At 51.3% G+C, this 22,163-nt stretch overlaps 1 protein-coding gene across 1 annotated transcript in view; it reads right to left on the reverse strand.

The window, feature by feature from the left end:
- The window catches only part of LOC143492580 (neogenin-like), a gene marked incomplete at its 5' end in the record, with an annotated part of 43,631 nt that extends 21,995 nt beyond the window's left edge, over positions 1-21,636 (reverse strand). Inside the window, 6 exons of the mRNA XM_076990925.1 lie at positions 5,979-6,099; positions 6,443-6,597; positions 9,071-9,207; positions 16,096-16,246; positions 16,677-16,971; positions 21,437-21,636. Coding sequence (XP_076847040.1) covers positions 5,979-6,099; positions 6,443-6,597; positions 9,071-9,207; positions 16,096-16,246; positions 16,677-16,971; positions 21,437-21,636 — 1,059 coding nt within the window. The remainder of the gene's footprint in view (positions 1-5,978; positions 6,100-6,442; positions 6,598-9,070; positions 9,208-16,095; positions 16,247-16,676; positions 16,972-21,436) is intronic.
- Between the last annotated feature and the right edge of the window lie 527 nt (positions 21,637-22,163).

Below are 22,163 nucleotides of genomic sequence, written 5' to 3' on the forward strand. Positions count from 1 at the left end.
TTCATTTGAGTGCAACACTACCTGATTATTTTGTGTTGCATTTCTAAACGGCAGGACTAAAAGCTTTGAGTGAAGGTGAAATCTGAATCATAACAGGCTGGGCTTGCTGGAGCTTCCGTTTTATTTTCTCCCAAAATTATGGCCGTGAAAATCTGATGCTAGGAGTGCTAATCTGATTCCAGCCCTTTGAAGACGGGCGGGGGGTGGACCTTCACTCCTCTGGTCCTCTGGCCTTTGCCTGGATGTGTGTGAGGGCGCTACACCCATCAGCGCTCGGTAAAGCTCAACCAGACGCCTGTGCTTCTGCTGGCCACTCGCCGAATGCCCATCAGCCTATTTAGGAGCTGGGAGGTGCCACGCAGTGTAGCCCCTCCCACGGTGAACACTCCAGGCAATTCATTACGTTCATTTGTGCAGGTTCGGGCTTGGGCCCAGCCGGAGGGGCAGATAATAGCCACCTCACTGGCCAGCTTCGCACGGCAGCCAGTGGAGGGTGGAGGGAGGGGTGGGGGGGGCACTCATGTCCGGACCACAGCACTGACGTGCCACTGCGCCCAGTGTGTCAAGTTCTGTATCATACAGCTGAGGAAGTGAATTCAAAATGGAACAGAGTAGAACAGAGCGGGATGTAACGAGCCAGACTGAAGTGAGGCCGGGGGGGGCTGAAAGGCGGAGAGTGCGTGCGTGCGTCCAGGGAGAGCGCCAGGGGGCCGGTCTTCGCCCGGGCCTCGTCTCACCGCACAGACAGACATTTGGAGCAGCAGCTCCGCCAGGCCAGACGGCTGCCAGCCCAGCGGGCTTGGCAGGGCGGTGCCGTCTGCTGCCAGCGCCGAGCCCCCTGGGAGCAGAGCCGCTCGCCGCGTGCTCGACGGGCCCAGCGGCCGACCGCATCCACGCTGACGTCTGCTGAGGGCTGGCTGGGGTGCGTGAGGCCGGGGTCGCTCGGGGGTGAGGGAGGCCTGTGGCTCCAGCAAAACCCTTAAAGTGATTTGAGTTATGGGAAAACAGTTAGGAAGGTGCTGCACTTCTCTAAAGCATCTCCACAGACGATCTAAAGTCCCACGTGAGCCGTGACGTACGCGACCCTGTGGTTCGGCCCGGCTAGGCTGGGTTCGTTCTGCCCCCGCTCACGTGCGACTGTGGTCGTCCGGCTTCTGGATCGGTCCTGTTTAACCAATCATCGGTTCAAAGAGGCCTTTCATATCCAAGCCTTGGGCTGCTTCCAGTGAGCTGGTGGGTAAAAGCTTGTGGGTGAACGTCTTTTTTAACGATGCACGATCTTAAAGCAGATTAAGTGAGATAAAGACTGCATATTAAAACAGGCCGGCGCGCCCAGACGCCAAGAGTCACAACCATAATGACAATTCCTCAGTTTCCAACAGGCTGTAATATAAACTGCCCCATGATGCTGGTTAAATGTACAACATCCTCAGGAAAAGTACAGAACAGCCCGTCAGGTGGGCCTGAGCCGACTCCTGCTGTGTCGTCCGGGTCACTCTTTCCCAGAACCCCACTCTCCCAAACCACGTCACATGACAGCAGGGGAGAGACACTAGGCCATACTGGGCAAAGCAGAGACCCAAAGATAAGCCCAGCCGGACGGGACCGCCCACGTAGCAGCCCTGCTCCACCGATTCCCACCCCCCTTTAACACCACTAGCTGTGTTTGTTAACGGCTCCGTGGGGTGGGAGGGCCTTGTGGAGTCGGGGCGGAGCCACACCCTACAGATAACGCCAGAGGGCCTATAAACACACAGGCCTGCCACTGCAGGGGGGCATTAATGCTGCTCTTTAAAAGAAAGATGGACAGCATTCAGGAAGGGAGCAACAGCTTGGGCAGCGACGCTGGCGTAGTATTCCCAGTTATTATTAGATGTGTGTTAAAATTACAATGGGGGAAGAAATGTACCGTGTACATTGCCAGCAATGCCTGGTGAGAAGACTGTGAGCCCTGGTTTATGATGACTGATTCTCCATGAACTCATACCACAATGCATTTAATCAGCACGCACGCACACACACACACACACGCGCGCGCGCGCACACACACGCACGCACACACAAATGCAAAGACAGACAGACAGTGACAGAGTGAGAGAGAGAGAGAGAGAGAGATTGAAAGGACAATATTTTATCGAAAACCACGTTTTAAGGGTTTGCTCCACAGTACAGGCAAGATTATTTCACCCTTCACGAGTTCTGACACTTCATACTCTTGTGATATCTATCGCAGAGCTCCTGGACTTTGAAATCTAAACATGGTGCCTCAGGGTGCGGAGGGTACGGCGAGACCAGGCCGCAGTACGGCTTCTCCACACCTGTCAGGGCTGTTCAGCTCGGCCGCTGCCCTATACACCTCATCAGGAAAAAGCAACGGAGTACCACCACTGGCAGTAACAGTATTACTGGATCCCATGGTGATCTCACTCATATTACAACTAAGGATTAATCCTGAGTTGTAAAATGAGGTCATACGATCCAGACCTCACACAAGGGCTGACATAACGCCACAGTTCCCTTTCAGGGAATAGTGAGATGACACCATTGATCTTAAGAGTAATCCTCTGACTCAGAAATGTATGAAATACGCCGCTGCTTATGACGATACTGGTAATATGAGAGCTGGTTAAACATCGCTGGACCTAGGCAGGCCGTGTGCAGCTCTGTGACAGAAAGAACCCAGATCCTGGAAAGTAAGAGGTCTGGACAGCAGTTCACCACAGCGTCAGAACCCCCGGGGGAAGACCAGGGGGCGCCGGGCCGAGCATGAGTGACCCTGGAGCCCCCGTCTGCGGCACAGCTCGGGTGGAGCGGCGGTAAACAGCGAGACGACACCATCCAGGGCCTGGCACGCAGGAAAAAATGACTGATTAGGGTGGAGTAGAGAGAGGCACAGTGCCTGGTGTGGGCAGCACTTCCTGACGGTGCTGATGGAGAGGTGCAAATGGGTCTCTCTTGGCACGGCTGTGTTTGTTCAGGGGGCGTGGCCCCACCCAGCCTGGATAACCCACGCCTTTCACCCGCGTCACTCCGACCCCGCGCTGCTGGGTCCCGCTCCGCTTTGCATTCTGCCCACGTGGGAGAGCTTATCTGGCCGAGTCGAGCGCTCAGCTCTCTGAGCAAACAGGCTCTACCCCCCCCCCCCACGCCCTCAACATCCCTGCAGGACAGACCAGCTCATCAGCACCGATTCAAAACCTCAACCACACCTGATTGCTCATTGACGCAGGCAGCGGAATCACTACCTCTGCAAGACACGAGCAGGCAGAGAGACAAAGCCAATCTGGGGTAGGGGAGTGTGAGGGCAGTGTTTCTACCCCCTGTAATCTTCAGGATACCCAAGGAAACCCAACACTGAGTACTCATGCCACACACACACACACACACACACACACACAAAACATTTGAAGATATTTAATATTCAGATGTGTTTAATCCACCAATGCCAGTGAAATTATTGAATGAGCACATGAGGTAGGGAGAGAGAGTGTGATGCAAAATCGCTATTGCTTTCTGTAATTGAGGTTTAAGTTATGGTGTCAGCCCAGCTGGAGAAGTGAAAAATAGCGCTTTCACACCTTGTAGTCATCTCAGCACGAGGCAACTGTTCACACACGCACACGCACACACACACACACACACACACACACACACACACACACACACACACACACACGTACGTTAACTAGGTGCTAGCCATCTGAATAGAGCCAAAGATTCCTATTAACCTTACAAAACATTCTCACAGCCTCCAATCACAGAAAAGAAGACGTACACTTAGCTGCACATTACACTAGAGTCGCGTTCCATTCCACAGGGTCCCTACGCACTGCCTTTGTACTCCCTACACACTAATCATATGGTGTTGGTCAAGGGAACTACAGTAAATGAAATCCCTTCATTTGAAAGGCAATATCATCACACAGAACACATGTGACCCATGTAGATTCTCTTGACAGCCTTGTTTGATAACGGGCTAGACTGTGCTCTATGTTAGATTACACTGTTTTGCACCTTAAATACAATTATTTACTTCAAGATAACTATCATAAGCCAACTGGGTAATTGAGATTCATTTTCTGGTTGATTTGGAAACTTGGAAACAGGGGGCTTACAGAGCACTGAAAGTTTTAAACAAAATGTATAACAGCAATATTAACAGCACTCAGTGAACTTTCACAGGTGACACACTTCAATTTATATGTTGCTCTCCGATAATCAGCCAGCCAGCCAGCCAGCACCTCCAAATCACCAAAAGATCTTGACGAGACACGCAGTGATTGATGGATGCACTTTGACGGGTGTCAACTTCCTGCATAGCAATAAACTGTTATCCACTAGTGCACAGTGATTAATTCTTATCCACACTACAAACCTGCACAGTTTTCACTCCCTACAGTTTGGAATCTCCCTTAAAGGGGCGAAATTCCTTGTGTAGACCACTAAGCTGACTGGAATGTACCTTTAGCTTCAACGGTCAACATGAGGTCCACATAATCTAGATGTCATGACACAGACCATTTGCCCTCACAACTGCAGTCTGGAGGTCCTACTGCATGGTGAAGTAGCATCTGGCTAGCACAGTGTTCATGACATGTGGGTGATTGGGTCTGAATAAATACACTTTCACCAGCAAAAAAAAAAAAAATAAACAAAAAAGAGGAAATAAAATTTAGCCCTGAGTGATTTCTGAGTGGCGCTTGCAACATCTCATTTCCATATCTTCTAACGTTTATTGCCAGCCTCTCCGGGACACACTGAGAAGGCCTTTCAGGACCTTTAGAGTGGCAGTGCAGCTGAGGAGCTGAGCCGTGGGAGGATCTGAAGATGGGGACGAGGCGTTTCAGGGCCTTGAGCGTCCTGCGTCCTGCTCCAGCGGGCCGTCTAGCCTCGGCCGTCTCCACACACCAACAAGCAGGAGTGATGAAGTAGCTCGTAGCTGGGCTTGCTTTGGCTCCCTGTACTGCTACTGCAGCAAGTGACAAAACAATAGGTGCCCAAAGAGAGCCGTTCCTCACACTGTGTCTGTCTGCTTTGGGGCGCGCACCAGTGGAGCGGAGCATTAGTGGAGGGGGTGTGGGGGCATATAAACACTGCAAGGACTTTCTCAGCTGGACCCTAAAACTCTAAGGTTCAAATATACTACACAGTACTTGCAGCATTGTACAGAGAGCGCTATGATTGTGTTGGTGGCGGCTTGCTTTAAAACGTTTGCAGGTAATACTAGCACAAAGCTAGTGATTCCCACTTCTCACAGCCCACACACACACACGCACGCACACACACACACACAGTGTAAATGAATCTACAGACAGTGTTAATGAACCAGGCGGTGCAGACAGCAGTGAGGAGCAGATTTCACACACACCACAATCAATGCAGCGCCACTCGCACCTCCCGTGTGCACCAGAAGCGTGAGAACATGTGCTCACAAGTGCTCGCACGTGCTCGCACGACACGTCGGCAGAGACGCAGAGAGTGGGGGCCTGTGCCACGCGACACACTCAAGGAGACAGGGAAGGGGAGGCACGTGTGTGTGTGTGTGTGTGTGTGTGTGTGTGTGTGTGTGTGTGTGTGTGTGTGTGTGTGTGTGTGTGTGTAACGGAGAGAGACGCATCTCCTGTGTGTTCTTCAAAGCGTGAAAAACGAAATGTGTACCTGCATGCGAATCTGCCCGAGTGTGCTGACTCCACCAAGAACACTCAAGAAACAACCGGCTGACGTGAATTCAGCAGTTCTGATGATCCAGTCATGATTGGCAAAACCAGTGCCACTCGTAAAACCATTGTAGCCTGTCCCTCATAACCGCTTAGCTCACTGGCTGGGACCAAGACATGGAGGCCACACCACCATCAGCAGTAAACGCTGCCGGTCTCAGAGATGCCACACAGTCACTGTGTGGTGAAGAGGGCGGGGTAATGGGGCAGGGCGGGGTAATGGGCTGGGGCACAGGACACGGTGAGCCAATGAGACCTTACCCAGTTCTAGGATGATCAGTTGGGCGCTGGCCTGTACATTCCCAGCCTCGTTCTCCGCCAGACACTGGTAAAAGCCCTCATCAGACTTCACCAAGCCAAGCACCTGCAGGTCATGCTGATTCTGCCACAGAAAATGGACAATACAATGGCGAGTGTTAAAGAGTACTCAATCAAAACCGCATAAGGCGTCCAGCAACGGCTGCCTGAAGGACGTCTGAGAAGGTCCTGTGACTCATGTTCTAGGACCTTACCACACACACACACACACACACACACACACACACACACACAGTACCCTTTTACACACAAGCTAATCATGCACATATTTAATGAACAATGGTCAATAAATGGCTGATAGATCAAACCAATCACATAAGTCACAAGATTGGCAGGTTTAGAGGGAGTGGAACTGTTCTGTCCAGTCTAGTCTTCTAGTCTAGTCTAGTCTCTGAGCAGAGACTCACCACTATTTTGAAGTAGTCGCTGGGTATGACTGCATCACCGTTCTTCACCCACTTCACTGTGGGGGCAGGGGAGCCCGTGACATTACACTCGAAAATGATATCCATAGCCTCATGGGCGTAGATGTTTGAGGGTTTCTTCAAGAACCGAGGAGGAACTGGAAGAAGGAAAATGGGGTTTGAATCAGTTTGAGTCCAAAAGACAGAGAGCTGTAGAGAGCTACAACCAACTGGTGGGCTCGCCTATCCGACAATAAACAAACAATAGGAAATTATCGTCATTATGTAGAAGCAGACATATATTTCATAGATATAAAAGAAAATATCAGTAAATCCAATTACCTTCTAGGACAACCAGGACTGGCATTAGACTCTTTTGAAATGAACATGAATGGTGACAGTGATGGTAATACACTGACGGGCACTAAAACTGACCCTGTCCTGCTGCAGGGTCAGGGCCAGGGTGCCAGGCCTCTGAGCTTTGCCTTGTGGATGAGTTATCTGCTCTGAGGCCTGGAAGGGTCAGCTGATAGTGGGCAAATGAGTGTGGCAACATAAAGAAGCCATGGAGTGGAGCATTTAACAGGGAGAAATGACACGACACCATCTGATCACAGTGGAAGTGCAAGGTCAGGTTTGGGGGGGGGGGGGGTAAAGGTGGAGTTGAGAGGGTGGACGGAGTAAAGGTGGTGCTCCCCCAGCGCTCAGAGGCAAAGGAACACAACTAAAATGTTCCTCTTACACAAAGTGGAGTTTACAGATAGAGAAGATGACGACAGGGTTATAGATGACGGTACCTACATTCTGTCAGTGGGCACGCACACACTTTATGCATCTGGGCAAAAGATTTTCGTCTACGGGCAGAATTTTTTAATTTAACCGAAACCCATATTAAGGAATGTGAAGGGCATTTCCATCTGATCTAGCAACCACGTCTCATAAAAGAGGAAGTGCTTCACGTGAATGATGGCCTTTATTAGCTCAGAAACGACCACCCAAGACTTCAGCAGACTTTTAAATGTTAATAGCACACACCAGCACTTTGCTGAGTACGATATAAAAGAAGGAAACACTCCACAGTTTAGTGCTTATCTAAAGTTAGCTACTTAAAGAACTGCACTGTTTTATCCCCTCAGAATGGCCATCCCAGCTGCAAAGACACTCATCATTTTGTGGCTAAAACACCAAAATCTTTTGACTGAAGCAAAAAAAGAAATAGAATCGCTCTCGTTGAAGAGCAACGAGAGCACGCACGCACCCTGTAGTAGATGGCCTTCAAAGTGACACCTTCACATGGTTTAATGAGGGTACTGTTCTACTCAACTAAAGGTTGAGTGCTCATATAAGTCCACAGCTGACCACCGGTGTGACTCGCCTCTGAAAGTAGAGACCATCTTCAGCACTGCTCTTATATTAAGCGTGATCACAATTACGGCCTCTACGAGAAGGTAATCGGACTGTAGTCGGAGGTCCCCCCTGCCTAACAGTCTAACCGCCTAACAGCTAACGCTAGCAGCGGAAAAACAGTCCCTATTGCCCCCGGGGCACGGAGTGGCCTCAGAGAGCTCCGTGCACAGCGTTCAGATCCCACAGTGCCACAACAGGACGTGGGATGCGGGACTAAGACTTCATGCTAAAGCACACGTTTGTCTTGATTAATGTAGGTAATCACTGGCGCTCTGAGTGATTTACAGTTCCTGCGGGGGTTTTTGTTGTCATGCGCACGCACAGCTCCCGCACGTCTGCAGGGCCTTTTGTCTCTGAGAGAGGCGGACACCAAAGGCTCGTTTCTTCCAGGCAGTGGCCCAATCACATGCGCCGTTTCTCCTGGGGATGCGGTTTCCGTGGCGCACACGCAAACAGATCCAGCCGTGCGTCAGTCTTTATAATAGAGGGACAAAAAAAAAAGCCCAGGAAAAAAAAAAAAAGAGCAGGAAAATATCATCAGAAGCGAGTCCCGGGAGATGTAGATCTCCCTGACCTGCAGGAAGGGTCGTACAAAATAGGAAAAACATCATACCTCAAACCAGGGAGAGGCAGACGCACGCACGCTACAGGAGGGCAGGGCGAGTCACTCTCATTCACTTCTCCATTTCCCTGCCACATGACGCCTTCACTTCCATTGTGACTTTCATCGTCTCTGCCTCTGTGGTATCTTCTGGTTTTAGAGGCAGCCAGGATGAAACGTCTGACTCACACAGTGTCCTTATTAAACCGTTACGTTCCTCAGCCTAGTCCGGCAATCTACCTGTTACTGCACAAGCAGGTCTTTACCAAGCAGCATGGAGAACATGGATGAAAGGCTGACCCCAGTTCTCACAAACACTGTCCCACTGATCCAGCCCCTCTCTGTGGACCACAGGGTCACAGTGACCCCACATTCCCAAGGCTTGGGTCTACCATCAGCTGCCTGGGTATGATGAAAGACTTTCTGAAAATGCTTGTGATGAAAACTGTGAATCCCTTAAAGCTGTGAAAGATTAGACACCAGCACAAGAAGAGCCGGCGGGGAGGTGGGTGGGGTAAACAAGCAAAAAGAAAGCATCACTTTCAAAGCAGCGCGCGTGTCAGAGGTCAAAGGGCACGCCCCGAAGGCATCACAGGCATGGCACGCGTGGCGAGGACGCGTACCCAGAACGGTGAGCTTCGCCTGCATCTCCACGCTGTCGTTGCCGTTGTCCGCCAGACAGCTGTAGATCCCGCCGTCCTCCACAGTCAGGTTGTGGATGCGAAGGACGCCCCCGCTCATCACCGAAAACCTCTCGTCACTGCAACAGAACAGAGGAAAGAGGGAGAGACAGTCGGCGGGGGAAGTGTGAGCAGGGGAGAGAGAGGGAGCTCAAGACGACACACTCTGGGGAAAGTGGAGAGGAGCAACATGGCTGAGGAACGTTCCTCGAGGGCCGTGACAGACGACGGCAGAGAGGTTTCTCCACCTCCTGACAGCACCTCTTTCACACAGCCAGACAACCGTGAGCACACACATTCTGCAGCTGCTTTCAAAGGAAGACTGTGGAGTAGAGATGCCAGCCAGGACTAGTTTTAACTTGACAGCACCAACTATTGAGAAACTCATTTAGGCAGTTCAAAGCCAGAGATGATCACAACAGTTTCAGGCCCTGCAGTCACGACTAACATTACACGACTAACTGTAGACGTTTATAGACCTTTACTGGTATATACGTTTGCTCTTTTAGAGGCAGACAACATTGTGTTTTAGAATATATGTCTCTTTAAAAGACTGCACATACACAAGTTTTTAAACATCCAGAATTGCAAAGCGTATAAGACTTATTGGGTTAATGTGCGCGTGTATGTATGGACTCATTTCATGTATGTATTTCATGTATTGCCTTCATTTCACATGGGACGAGACAAAAGAAAAAAGAAAATGATTTTTCACTGTATAATGTGGCCAATAGGTTCGTAAAGGCAGCAAATAGCCCAGCTAACACCATCACACACACACACACACACACACACACACACACACACACACACACACACACACACCTGCACCATATCCTCCACATGTGAACACAGGGTGGACGTCTTTAGGGCCGCGCGCACACACACACACACACACACACACACACCTCCAGTGCTGTCTGGGCAGGAGTGGGTAATAGGAGAGAGGGACAGAGGGAGGGAGAGAGAGAGAGAGAGAATATCAATAGACCAGCGGTAGAGCGAGAGCATGAGACCTGAGGGGCCTGATGGATCTCCAGACTCAAAGCCAATCCCTTCTCCAAACTCAGTTTACTAAGGAATATGAAGATGGAGATTCATCTTCTTCTTATCGACTCACACAGTTTCTTATTTAATTGCCGACAGAAACCGGCGTGTTCACTGCTTCACAAATGTAATTTTTGTTTGAGGTAACGTTATCGTTACTATTTTTAGCCTGGGTTATACCTGCTGTTACATAAGCTCATCTCAGTAGTCTGGGCGGTGAACATCACACCCACACTCAACCACTCCAGGCTCATAACGGCTCAGGTTTGAGGAGCAGAGTACATTCTCCACACTTTTGCTGCAAATATGTACGAATCTACGCCGTGAGCCACAGTTCATTCCCAATTTGATAGTTACAACACTATGTTCACAATGTGGAAGATTGCCGATTGGTACAATCTTTTATGGACAGTGGTGTAATGACGGCGGGTGACTGACAGACGTACAGGAGAACCTGCTATTTAAAAACACGGTGGGAAATGCACAACGTTGTGGATGTGCGGCAGGTTCCTCCTCGGGCTGTGTCCTTCAGCGCCGAAGAGAGAGCCGGGGCCCAATTACCTTCCATTCTAGCAGGTGCACATTTATTTCACCATCAGAATCCTCCCAGACCTCTGCACGAATAAACAGAGAGACTCCGTTTCTTCCGTAAATAAAACGCATAGGGCTGCGAATAGGGCTGCGGCCTGCAGAGCTCACGGCTTCCTCTCCTGACCACGCATACGTTCTTCCAGAAGCTAACTTTGGCTTAACCTTAGAAGGTGCAGACATCTGCAAACACACAGCCGGTTCTCTCCTTCCACAGCCTGGAACATGCTACACAGCATGTTCCTACACAGTAAAGGGAGAGCACAGGGGAGGAGAGCACAGAGGAGAGCACACCCAGGGATACGCGCACCTCACTAGAGAACCTGAGCGAGAGGGATCCCCCCTCCACCACCAACATCTCTACCTCCACCACAATTCATCTATGAGGTAAGTGAGATGCCCATTAATTAAAATAAAAATCAAGGGCTGGAAGTGACAGTACATACCCAGCACATACCCAGTACATACCCAGTACATACCCAGTACATACCCAGCACATACCCAGTACATACCCAGCACATACCCAGTACATACCCAGAGCTCTGGGTCACTGCCAGAGTTTGGGCAGGACTTGGGCAGTCAGAGATCAGGCAGACACTGCAGAGCTGAAGGCCTGCGAGCTCACTCTTCAGGGTAAGAAACTCTGCTTTATCAACCCAACTGGGGCTATGGAAACAAACAACCACCCCCCCCCCCCCCCCCCCCCTTGCTGTAATCGAGCTTTTGTAGATATGAGAGTGAAGGGGGGAGGAAGAAGGAGCAATACAAGGAGAAAGAGAGAGAGGAGGACAGAGAGGAGTTGATAAAAGATCACAGGAGAAACAGGCACAATGTTCCTTTACAGCATGGAGTTGGTCTGTGTGTGTGTGTGTGTGTGTGTGTGTGTGTGTGTGTGTGTGTGTGTGTAATCCTGCCAGAGATGAATGGTGTGTTGCTACAGCAGGAGCACAGGTGATAGCAGTTCTGCTCCCAGTCGTGACCAGTTTATAGCTACATCTCTAACCACCCAGCCAGACACTTCTGACAGAGGTTGTTAATATAGGATTGTGTATTAAACAAAAAGAAAAAAAGAAGATGAATAATACACCACATTAATATACTGTATGTGGCACTAGTTTAACCCCAAACAAGTAAACTGTTCGAGTCAAATGAACTTTTGACCTGGACTGGAACAACAATCCAGCTGAACAAAGGAGGACAATTTTCAAACAATTAGGCTTTAACAAGCGCTCGCCGCAACAGTCAGTTCTAATCAGCTATCTCTGTCCAAAGACAGAAGCTTACCATCAGTATGGTCAGAACCAAAGCGAACCGATTTCCCCAACCATTTGCACAAAAGCACTCTCGAGGGAGGAATCAGTCGTCCAAGGAATTTGTGCATCACCTGCCAACTTTCCAGATAAACACTCTGGCATTCGGACTCTTCATCTCGGGCCGGGGGTTAGGAGGGGTTTTAAATCTGATCCAGAAGTGAGATACAGCAGTAATAAACATATGTTGACATGGTTCCACGCAGCTCCCCTAAACACCGCATTACGACCTTCTCTTATTGGCCAAACGCTAATCTTCACCATAAGGTGAACACACACCCCAGCTGATCTGAGCTCAGTTCCAAAGGCCGCATTCCAGTGACACTATTGATCTACATGATCCACGTGGATTAAAGGCCAGGGCAAAAGCACTCGCCCCCGGCCCGGGGGGAGCGGTTCTGCACGCCACGGCCCTGCTCGTTATGAACGTTCACTAGGGCTGAGGAGCGCCAGCCGCTGCATCCCAGTCAGTTGTTTAGCCACAGATCGCCAGCTGTAAGACGATCTGGAGATAAGTGCTAAAACAACAAACCTCTGGCTGCCTCGGGCTTCACCGTGGCAACAACGTGGCTGGAAGGCATGGCTGACAGCACGGGCCCCCCACCGCACACGCCCTACCCCCCTGCACACGCCCTGCCCCAGGCCAATCAGCTTCCGAAAGGAGGCCTTCAAGGCGGCGAGAGCACACCTCAGCCCAAGCAGGGTGCCTGCGAAACACGCCGCTCTATGCAGGGACGGGTTTTTTGGTAAGAAACGGTTCAGGACTTTGAAAGGGGGCTCGCTCAGCACAGCGACTGGAGGGAGTAATGCCAACTGGCGTCTTCCTCTCGTTCCGCTCCGACGCCTGACTCCTTCAGATGGACTCCGCCCGGCTCCACCGCGGAGGGGTGATTCTCCATGCTCCGTGTCATTTTTCACTAGCTGCAGCCCATTTAGAACGGCCTGCCATAACGTCTCGTGCGAGATGGTCAGACCCGCCTCTCTGACACTCTTTTCTCTGCTTGATAGTGATGAAGAGATCTCAGCGTCCTCTGGCTGTTCTCAGGTCTGCCTTTACAAGTGAAGCAGGTATTCCGTGCACACGGACACGAGCGCGCGCACACACACACACACACACACACACACACACACACACGGCATTTCTGTTTGCTAAACTTGTGAATTGGTCTCTTCTTACACCTGGTCTTTGATCATTTTCCATGATCGCCTACTGAAGTTAAAATTACAGTCTGGATTTAGAAAACTGGACCCAAATAAGGTCTGACTGGAGCAAGTGTCATTCAGTCTACAGAGAATCAGCACGCAGCCAGGATGCTACCCAACGATCAGCGGCTGAATTACAGCCCAAAGGAGATCGGCCGCACAGGGGGGGGCACAGGGGGCACAGGGGCCGCACAGGGGCCGTGTGCGCTGCAACGTCATGGTTTCAGCTTCCGATCTCGCGTAACTGCGCTGCAGGCTACACCCACACGGGCGTAGGGAGGGGTTTGGGGGGGGGGGATGCTAGCACTGCGGCCGGGTCACGGCCCGACTCCAGAGGGTCACGGCGGTGCCGGCACTGGAGCAGAATTAGAATGCAGGAGAGGTGGGCAGGACGCAGGGAGGAGAGACATCAAGAATGCATTACGCTGGTGGAAGACCATTAGAGAGGCAATTACAGCGCAAATGGACTCTGCCAGTAATCTCCGGTTCGTGGCGGTAAACGAGCGAAGACCCGAAATTAGACGTTTAGCCACTTGGGCCCCGCCGCGGCCGGGCGGTGAGAGGCGAGAGTGGGCGGGGTTACGAGGGCTCGCGGCATCCACCGGGGGACGCCACACTGCCCAAACAGCCAGAGAGTGTCCTACCTTCAACATCAATCCCATCATCGCCTGGTATGTCCACTGGAATAAACGCAGGAGGCCTGGGATCTGCAGTATTTCACGGTATTTCAGAAGGAAACAGCACAGTGGAATATAAACGACAAGCCTGGGAAATGTTGTACAGTGTGATATGCAAACACAAAAGTAAGCTACACCACACACTCTGCTTGGTGTTGATAATTTATCTTTGTTTCCAGTACAATTTGTTTTTTTTTTTACTCCATTACATTTATGCTGCAGAACTCGTAATGTCTGCTGTGGAATTTAGCCAAGATGACATACAAGTGAAGACATTTATTCTGGATGAAGTTTGCTCTTTTCCTCAAATCCCACTCCCATTCCATTCCTCCTCGGCTCCGCCCCCTTGGTCCCGCCCATACGCACCTCAACCTCCTAGAAAAACACCCATCAACTTAACATGGGAAGCAGGTAAAGCATTAATGATGGACTCATCATTAATCTTATAAGCCCTGAGGTTGTCTGGCAGACAACGACCAACATTGATGAGGAGCTCCCGAGAAATTCATCAAAGCCCAAACACTGATATACAGCTCACCAGTTTGCTTATCATCTGACAGTCTGATGCAGAGGGCAGGGAGAGGTCAACACACCAGGACGTTCTGACCAACATGGGGACGGCTCACCTCTGGACACGCAAAACTTCTTGCCCTGCAGACGTTTCGTTCCAGCGATCACACAGATGTGCAACTCTGCTCTACAAGCTGACTGGCTTGAGATAAATCACTACACTTTAGGCTCAATTTTACATTCATCACTCTTATCTGTGTTGGCTCCCAAAGTGTGCCATGAGAGGGAGGGGAGAGCAAATAATGGATGCGTGGTGTACCTGCAGAAAGGCTCAACTTGAAGACAAGGACATTAGCATTAGCATTAGCATTAGCAGGCTCATTCACACGCGTGTGGCTTCCTCCCCTCCAGCTCCTTCATTCTGCTAACCAGACGAACTTTGAACCCCCGCCCCTTCCCCCCGCTACTATAACGATGACACACTCAGAACAAGCAGCCAATAAGTCTCTCATACTGCAAACGCTAAGGATTTACCCCTCAAGTATGGTAATCGTGGTGGGGTAAATATAATCATTGCAATGACATCAAACAAGAGCGAATGCGTCTAGGTGGGGAAGGGCAGTGCAGGTTGATTTACATGCTGGGTCATTCCTGTCAGCGATCCATAATTCATGCATGCGTGATGGCTGTGTGGCGGACGGCCTCCTGAAGAGATGATAGTTCCCCATTCTGATCACAGAGTTGAACTGACCGCCTTACAACCAGTCCAGACCCAGTGCTGGGCAATTTACTGTTTGCAAACGGCTTAGTGTGCTGCTCAATAGGCACACAAATCAGGACGTATAAAGCAGGGTTATGATGGTTTTATCTAGGGCAAACACACATACAAACACACACAAACGCATGCGTGTGCACACACACACACACACACACACAAACGCATGCACACAAACGCATGCACACACACACGCACACACACACACACAAATACACATGTGAATTTCACCTAATCAAATCCATAGAATCAAATCACACATAGGTTTGAAGGTGGTTTTTCACATAAGGCAGTATTCACACTAAACCACATCAACATTCTCTCCATTACTCCATGACCTCTCAGAAACTGGAGCAGAATTGGGCACGGTCACGACCTGCAGATGCAACCTGCCATCTTCAGCAGGTCTTCTGAAGCACAAATTATAATCAAGTGCAATTCTTAACAAGAACAAGTAATGGAAGCTAGCACTAGCACTCGTGATTTGAAATGATGTTTCCCAAATGAGAAGCCTGAAACCAAGAGCCTTGGTGCTGAAGCCCAGAGGAATTCAACAGACGCCTGTTTGGCCTCATCAGGAGTGCTAACTACGGCCTGACACTGCTGTCGCCGTGCCAGCCCTGGGTCAGCGCACACCGTGCTCCCTCTGGCGCTGTGGTTACGGCCCCGCAACCCTCACGTGTCCTGAGCTCAGTGAGGCACACAGCTGAGGTCAGCGGGACTGGTCTCCCCAGCATCTCACTCTCACGCACCCCCAGCATCTCACGTGCCCCCAGCGTCTCACGCGGCCCCAGCCCCCAGCGTCTCACGCGGCCCCAGCGTCTCACGCACCGCTGCTGCACATGGCCACACACTCACCTCTCGTCCACGGCCTGGCCGTCGTGCATCCAGCGGACGATGGGCACCGGGGAGCCCTTCAGCACACAGGGCAGCAGCACCATCTGTCCCACGGGCCTGGACACGGAGGATGGGCCCAGCAGCACCTCCACCCTCTCCTCCACCCCGGGGCCTGACATGGAGCAAATGTTTGTTTACTCACTCAGCAAAAAACAAACTCCCGTGTGATATCTTGTGTGTGAATGCCACTGCACAGTATAATGAACCTGACCAAAACATCAGAGCAATAGCAAAATCAAAAAAAGAAAATTACACTTCCTCTTTAAATAAATAATATTAGTAATATTATTAATTAATAATTATTAGTAATAATGTTAGTAAAAAAATATAGCATATCTTAATATTGTTAATATGGACTGTACGTATTAGAACTGATATCATAATAATTATTATTGGAGAAGTCACTTCTCAGTTTGAGCTGGCAGTGCTCAGCAGTTCTACACTGATGTCTCAAACACAGCAGTGTGTCTCGCACGCAGCGGTGTGTCTCGCACGCAGCGGTGTGTCTCGCACGCAGCGGTGTGTCTCGCACGCGTCCGTACCTGGCAGGACGTTCAGCTGGATGTCCTCGCTGGTCTTGGCCAGCCCGAGACCCTCTATGACACATCGGTAGGGGCCGGCATCGGCGCTCGAGGCCTCGCTGATCACCAGCGCACCGCTGGGCAACTGCACCAGGTGCCCGTCCGTCTCCACGGCGATGCCCGCCCTCTCCCAGTGGGCGAAGGGGACTAGCTCTGGGCTCACCTCGCAGTTCAGAACCTGGTTGCCTCCGGTGCGCACAGACACGGCCTCCGGCTGTCCCGAGAAACGTGGCACACCTGGGAGAGATACAGAGCGCTCAGCGTCGGTGCATCCAATAAAGGAGAGACATGACAGTCAGGCAGGCCGATCACCTGTGACTCGCATCCTGACGCTGGACCAGAACTTGAGTTGGACACTTTTATTGAGAGGCTTAATCGAGACCTTGCAGTATGAAAGTTTGTTTGAAAAACATTTCTAATAGATCCAGCCTTTGATGAGCTCTTCTGGAAAATGGTTTGTTGAGTTTTGAGATGAGTAACAAGGTGTGGGAGAGGAAAAAAGAATCATATAATATTGAAAGGCACACACACACACACACACACACACACACACACACACACACACACACACACACGCACAGGTTCATTTCACCATTTGTATTTTCTGTTTTCCTTGATGGTCCTTGATGATAATGGATCAGAGTGTGCATAAAACAGAAGGTGCACATGAGCACTTGAGGGAGCTGCGGCTTCTAATGGACCAAGATAACTCCTGTAGAACTTCTAATGGACAAACGCAACTCCTGTAGTACTTCTAATGGACCATCACAACTCATGTAGCAACTTCTAATGCTACAACTACTACTAAAACTCCAGTAGCACTTCTAATGGACCATCACAACTCCTGTAGCAACTTCTAATGCTACAACTACAACTCCTGTAGCACTTCTAATGGACCAACACAACTCCTGTAGTAGTTTTAATGGACCAACACAACTCCTGTAGCATCTAATCATTAGAATTACTACAGGAATTGTGTTGTGTTGGTCCATTACAAGTACTACAGGAGTTATTAAATTAGAAATTGCTACAGGAGTTGTGTTGGTCCATTAGATTCTAATGGATCAACACAACTCCTGTAGAACTTGTAATGGACCAACACAACTCCTGTAGAACTTGTAATGGACCAACACAACTGTAGAACTTGGGTCTTCAGCAGCCCTGGATCACAAGGCTGCTCAACAGCTCAGGATGTGGAGAGCACGGCAAAGCAATCATGACATCCGCACATTTTCATTGGCTATCTGCTTCTCTGCTGATTTCAGATTGCTGTGGTCCACAAGATATAGACAGATGATTCCGTGTGTGTGTGTGTGTGTGTGTGTGTGTGTGTGTGTGTGTGTGTGTGTGTGTGTGTGTGTGTGTGTGTGAGAAAGAGAGAGAGAGAGAGAGAAGATGGCACAGATCCGAGAAATGGCTGTTGACAGGTTTGCAGCTGATGGGCGGTTGCCAGATCCTCTCTGAGCATTCAGAGTGACAGCAGAAGGGCCCGCGGGGGGGCAGGGGCCTCTCCAAACATGCCAGTGCAGCTGGGGGCAGCTGTCTGACTAGATCACAACACAACACAGGACACTTCACAGGGGTACCACAGAGAAACATACACAAACATAGTGTTTCAACTAAACAAATATGAACGCAGACCAGACAACAGTCTAAATACAAAGAAATGGAGGGTGTGCTGGTGTGTAGAGGTGTGTAGAGGTGAGGGTGTACTGGTGTGTAGAGGTGAGGGTGTACTGGTGTGTAGAGGTGTGTAGAGGTGAGGGTGTACTGGTGTGTAGAGGTGAGGGTGTACTGGTGTGTAGAGGTGAGTGTGTGCTGGTGTGTAGAGGTGTGTAGAGGTGAGGGTGTACTGGTGTGTAGAGGTGAGGGTGTACTGGTGTGTAGAGGTGAGGGTGTACTGGTGTGTAGAGGTGAGTGTGTACTGGTGTGTAGAGGTGAGTGTGTACTGGTGTGTAGAGGTGAGTGTGTACTGGTGTGTAGAGGTGAGAGGAGGGTGTACTGGTGTGTAGAGGTGAGGGTGTACTGGTGTGTAGAGGTGAGAGGAGGGTGTACTGGTGTGTAGAGGTGAGAGTGTACTGGTGTGTAGAGGTGAGGGTGTACTGGTGTGTAGAGGTGAGGGTTGTACTGGTGTGTAGAGGTGAGAGGAGGGTGGTACTGGTGTGTAGAGGTGAGTGTGTACTGGTGTGTAGAGGTGAGAGGAGGGTGTACTGGTGTGTAGAGGTGAGTGTGTACTGGTGTGTAGAGGTGAGAGGAGGGTGTACTGGTGTGTACTGGTGTGTAGAGGTGAGGGTGTACTGGTGTGTAGAGGTGAGTGTGTACTGGTGTGTAGAGGTGAGTGTGTACTGGTGTGTAGAGGTGAGGGTGTACTGGTGTGTAGAGGTGAGGGTGTACTGGTGTGTAGAGGTGAGTGTGTACTGGTGTGTAGAGGTGAGGGTGTACTGGTGTGTAGAGGTGAGAGGAGGGTGTACTGGTGTGTACTGGTGTGTAGAGGTGAGGGTGTACTGGTGTGTAGAGGTGAGGGTGTTACTGGTGTGTAGAGGTGAGTGTGTACTGGTGTGTAGAGGTGAGTGTGTACTGGTGTGTAGAGGTGAGGGTGTACTGGTGTGTAGAGGTGAGGGTGTACTGGTGTGTAGAGGTGAGTGTGTACTGGTGTGTAGAGGTGAGAGTGTACTGGTGTGTAGAGGTGAGGGTGTACTGGTGTGTAGAGGTGAGTGTGTACTGGTGTGTAGAGGTGAGAGTGTACTGGTGTGTAGAGGTGAGGGTGTACTGGTGTGTAGAGGTGAGGGTGTACTGGTGTGTAGAGGTGAGAGGAGGGTGTACTGGTGTATAGAGGTGAGGGTGTACTGGTGTGTAGAGGTGAGAGGAGGGTGTACTGGTGTGTAGAGGTGAGAGGAGGGTGTACTGGTGTGTAGAGGTGAGGGTGTACTGGTGTGTAGAGGTGAGAGGAGGGTGTGCTGGTGTGTAGAGGTGAGTGTGTACTGGTGTGTAGAGGTGAGTGTGTGCTGGTGTGTAGAGGTGAGAGGAGGGTGCACTGGTGTGTAGAGGTGAGGGTTGTACTGGTGTGTAAAGGTGAGAGGAGGGTGTACTGGTGTGTAGAGGTGAGGGAGTACTGGTGTGTAGAGGTGAGAGGAGGGTGTACTGGTGTATAGAGGTGAGGGTGTACTGGTGTGTAGAGGTGAGAGGAGGGTGTACTGGTGTGTAGAGGTGAGAGGAGGGTGTACTGGTGTGTAGAGGTGAGAGGAGGGTGTACTGGTGTGTAGAGGTGAGGGTGTACTGGTGTGTAGAGGTGAGAGGGAGGGTGTGCTGGTGTGTAGAGGTGAGTGTGTACTGGTGTGTAGAGGTGAGTGTGTGCTGGTGTGTAGAGGTGAGAGGAGGGTGCACTGGTGTGTAGAGGTGAGGGTGTACTGGTGTGTAAAGGTGAGAGGAGGGTGTACTGGTGTGTAGAGGTGAGGGAGTACTGGTGTGTAGAGTGAGAGGAGGGTGTACTGGTGTGTAGAGGTGAGGTGGTACTGGTGTGCACACAACCACAGAGCTACCTGCTACCATGCTGGAAGTTTTTGCCTCCAGTATCACCACGCGCGCACGCGCACACACACACACACAACACACACACACACACTCACACACACACACACACACACACACACACACACACACACACACCACACACACACACTGAGAGAACACAACACATACTTCATGAGACCCCTTTATCATTACTGAACAGAGTTCACTATTTGAAGATAAAATGGGTAGCTCTATCTCACTCTCAGGACAGATGAGCTGCTCTGAGATTCCACTCTCTATTTTATCTGTAATGGCAACAAACCATTCATTTTAAAGCTCCACACCAAATCCCTGGTGTCATGTGTGCCCCTCTCACCCCCCCCACCCTCACTCCCCTCTCACCCCCCCCCCACCCTCACTCCCCTCTCACCCCCCACCCTCACTCCCCTCTCACACCCCCCCCACCCTCAATCCCCTCTGCACACCCCCCCACCCTCACTCCCCTCTCACCCCCCCACCCTCACTCCCCTCTCACACCCCCCCCCACCCTCACTCCCCTCTCACACACACCCACCCTCACTCCCCTCTCACCCCCACCCTCACTCCCCTCTCACCCCCCCCACCCTCACTCCCCTCTCACCCCCCCACCCCTCACTCCCCTCTCACACCCCCCCACCCTCACTCCCCTCTCACCCCCACCCTCACTCCCTTCCACCCTCACTCCCCTCTCACCCCCCCACCCTCACTCCCTTCCACCCTCACTCCCCTCATCACACCCCCCCCCACCCTCACTCCCCCTCTCACACCCCCACCCTCACTCCCCTCTCTCTCACCCCCCCACCCTCACTCCCCTCTCACACCCCCCCCACCCTCACTCCCCTCTCACACCCCCACCCCTCACTCCCCTCTCACACACCCCCACCCTCACTCCCCTCTCTCTCACCCCCACCCTCACTCCCCTCTCACCCCCCCACCCTCACTCCCCTCTCACCCCCCCCACCCTCACTCCCCTCTCACCCCCCCACCCTCACTACCCTCTCTTACTCTCCCCCTTCACTATTCTCCAACAGCCCTCAGCAAACAGGCATTAAAAGGCGCTTCAGTCCTCTGCCCGCCACCACCAGCAGCTCCGACCGCTGCAGGTAAACCCACGCTCATTCCTACTGCCCTTCACAAACACTCGCTGGACGCTAATTTCCTCGGCAGCCTGCCTTGGCCTTGATCCTGGGTCCGGTGGTGTGGTCCTCCACCCCGGGGGCCAGGAAAGCAACAGAGCCTCTGTGATATGGGCCGTGGGGTGCGAGGCCCACAGGCCAGGACCCCACACTCAGCCGGGCCAGAGCTGCCCTGGTGACTACAGTCAGCCATTTATCAGAGGAGCAGCCAGGACCACACCAGCGCCGGAACCAGGCTGCGCAGACACGACCAAGCAGGTCTGTGTACAGATACAGGACTCATTCAGCAGCAGTTCACACACACCCACACACACACACACACACACACACACACACACACGGACCGCTACACACAATCCCCCCTTATGAGCCTGGCGAGTGAAATTTGTTAGTGGTCTGTGCCATTTTTCCACAGCTGAAAGATTTCAGTTGCAATCTGCTTTCAGTCATGGAGCAAGCAGGTCTCCTCACCTGAATTAAAGTGGGTCCAAAACGGCTGTTTTTGAAGCTTAGGTTCCACACACAGACTTTATACACTGGAGGAGCAAACAGCGTGTTGTGAAGCATTAGCAATATTTATGTTTTGCTTCAAATTAAAGCAAGGTCAAGACTCTTAGATTAACACCTGCCCTTGCTCTGCCCTTCAACCCATTACCGCTGAAGCATTCTCCTCAACCGGCCGTGGCTGTCTGTGCCACCACTGTCCCCTGAGCCCAGAGCCGGGTCTCGCGCACACCCAGCACCAAGCGACCCGCTGGCTGCC

The sequence above is a fragment of the Brachyhypopomus gauderio genome, unplaced genomic scaffold (assembly GCF_052324685.1).
Source record: "Brachyhypopomus gauderio isolate BG-103 unplaced genomic scaffold, BGAUD_0.2 sc79, whole genome shotgun sequence".
Lineage (NCBI taxonomy): Eukaryota > Metazoa > Chordata > Actinopteri > Gymnotiformes > Hypopomidae > Brachyhypopomus > Brachyhypopomus gauderio.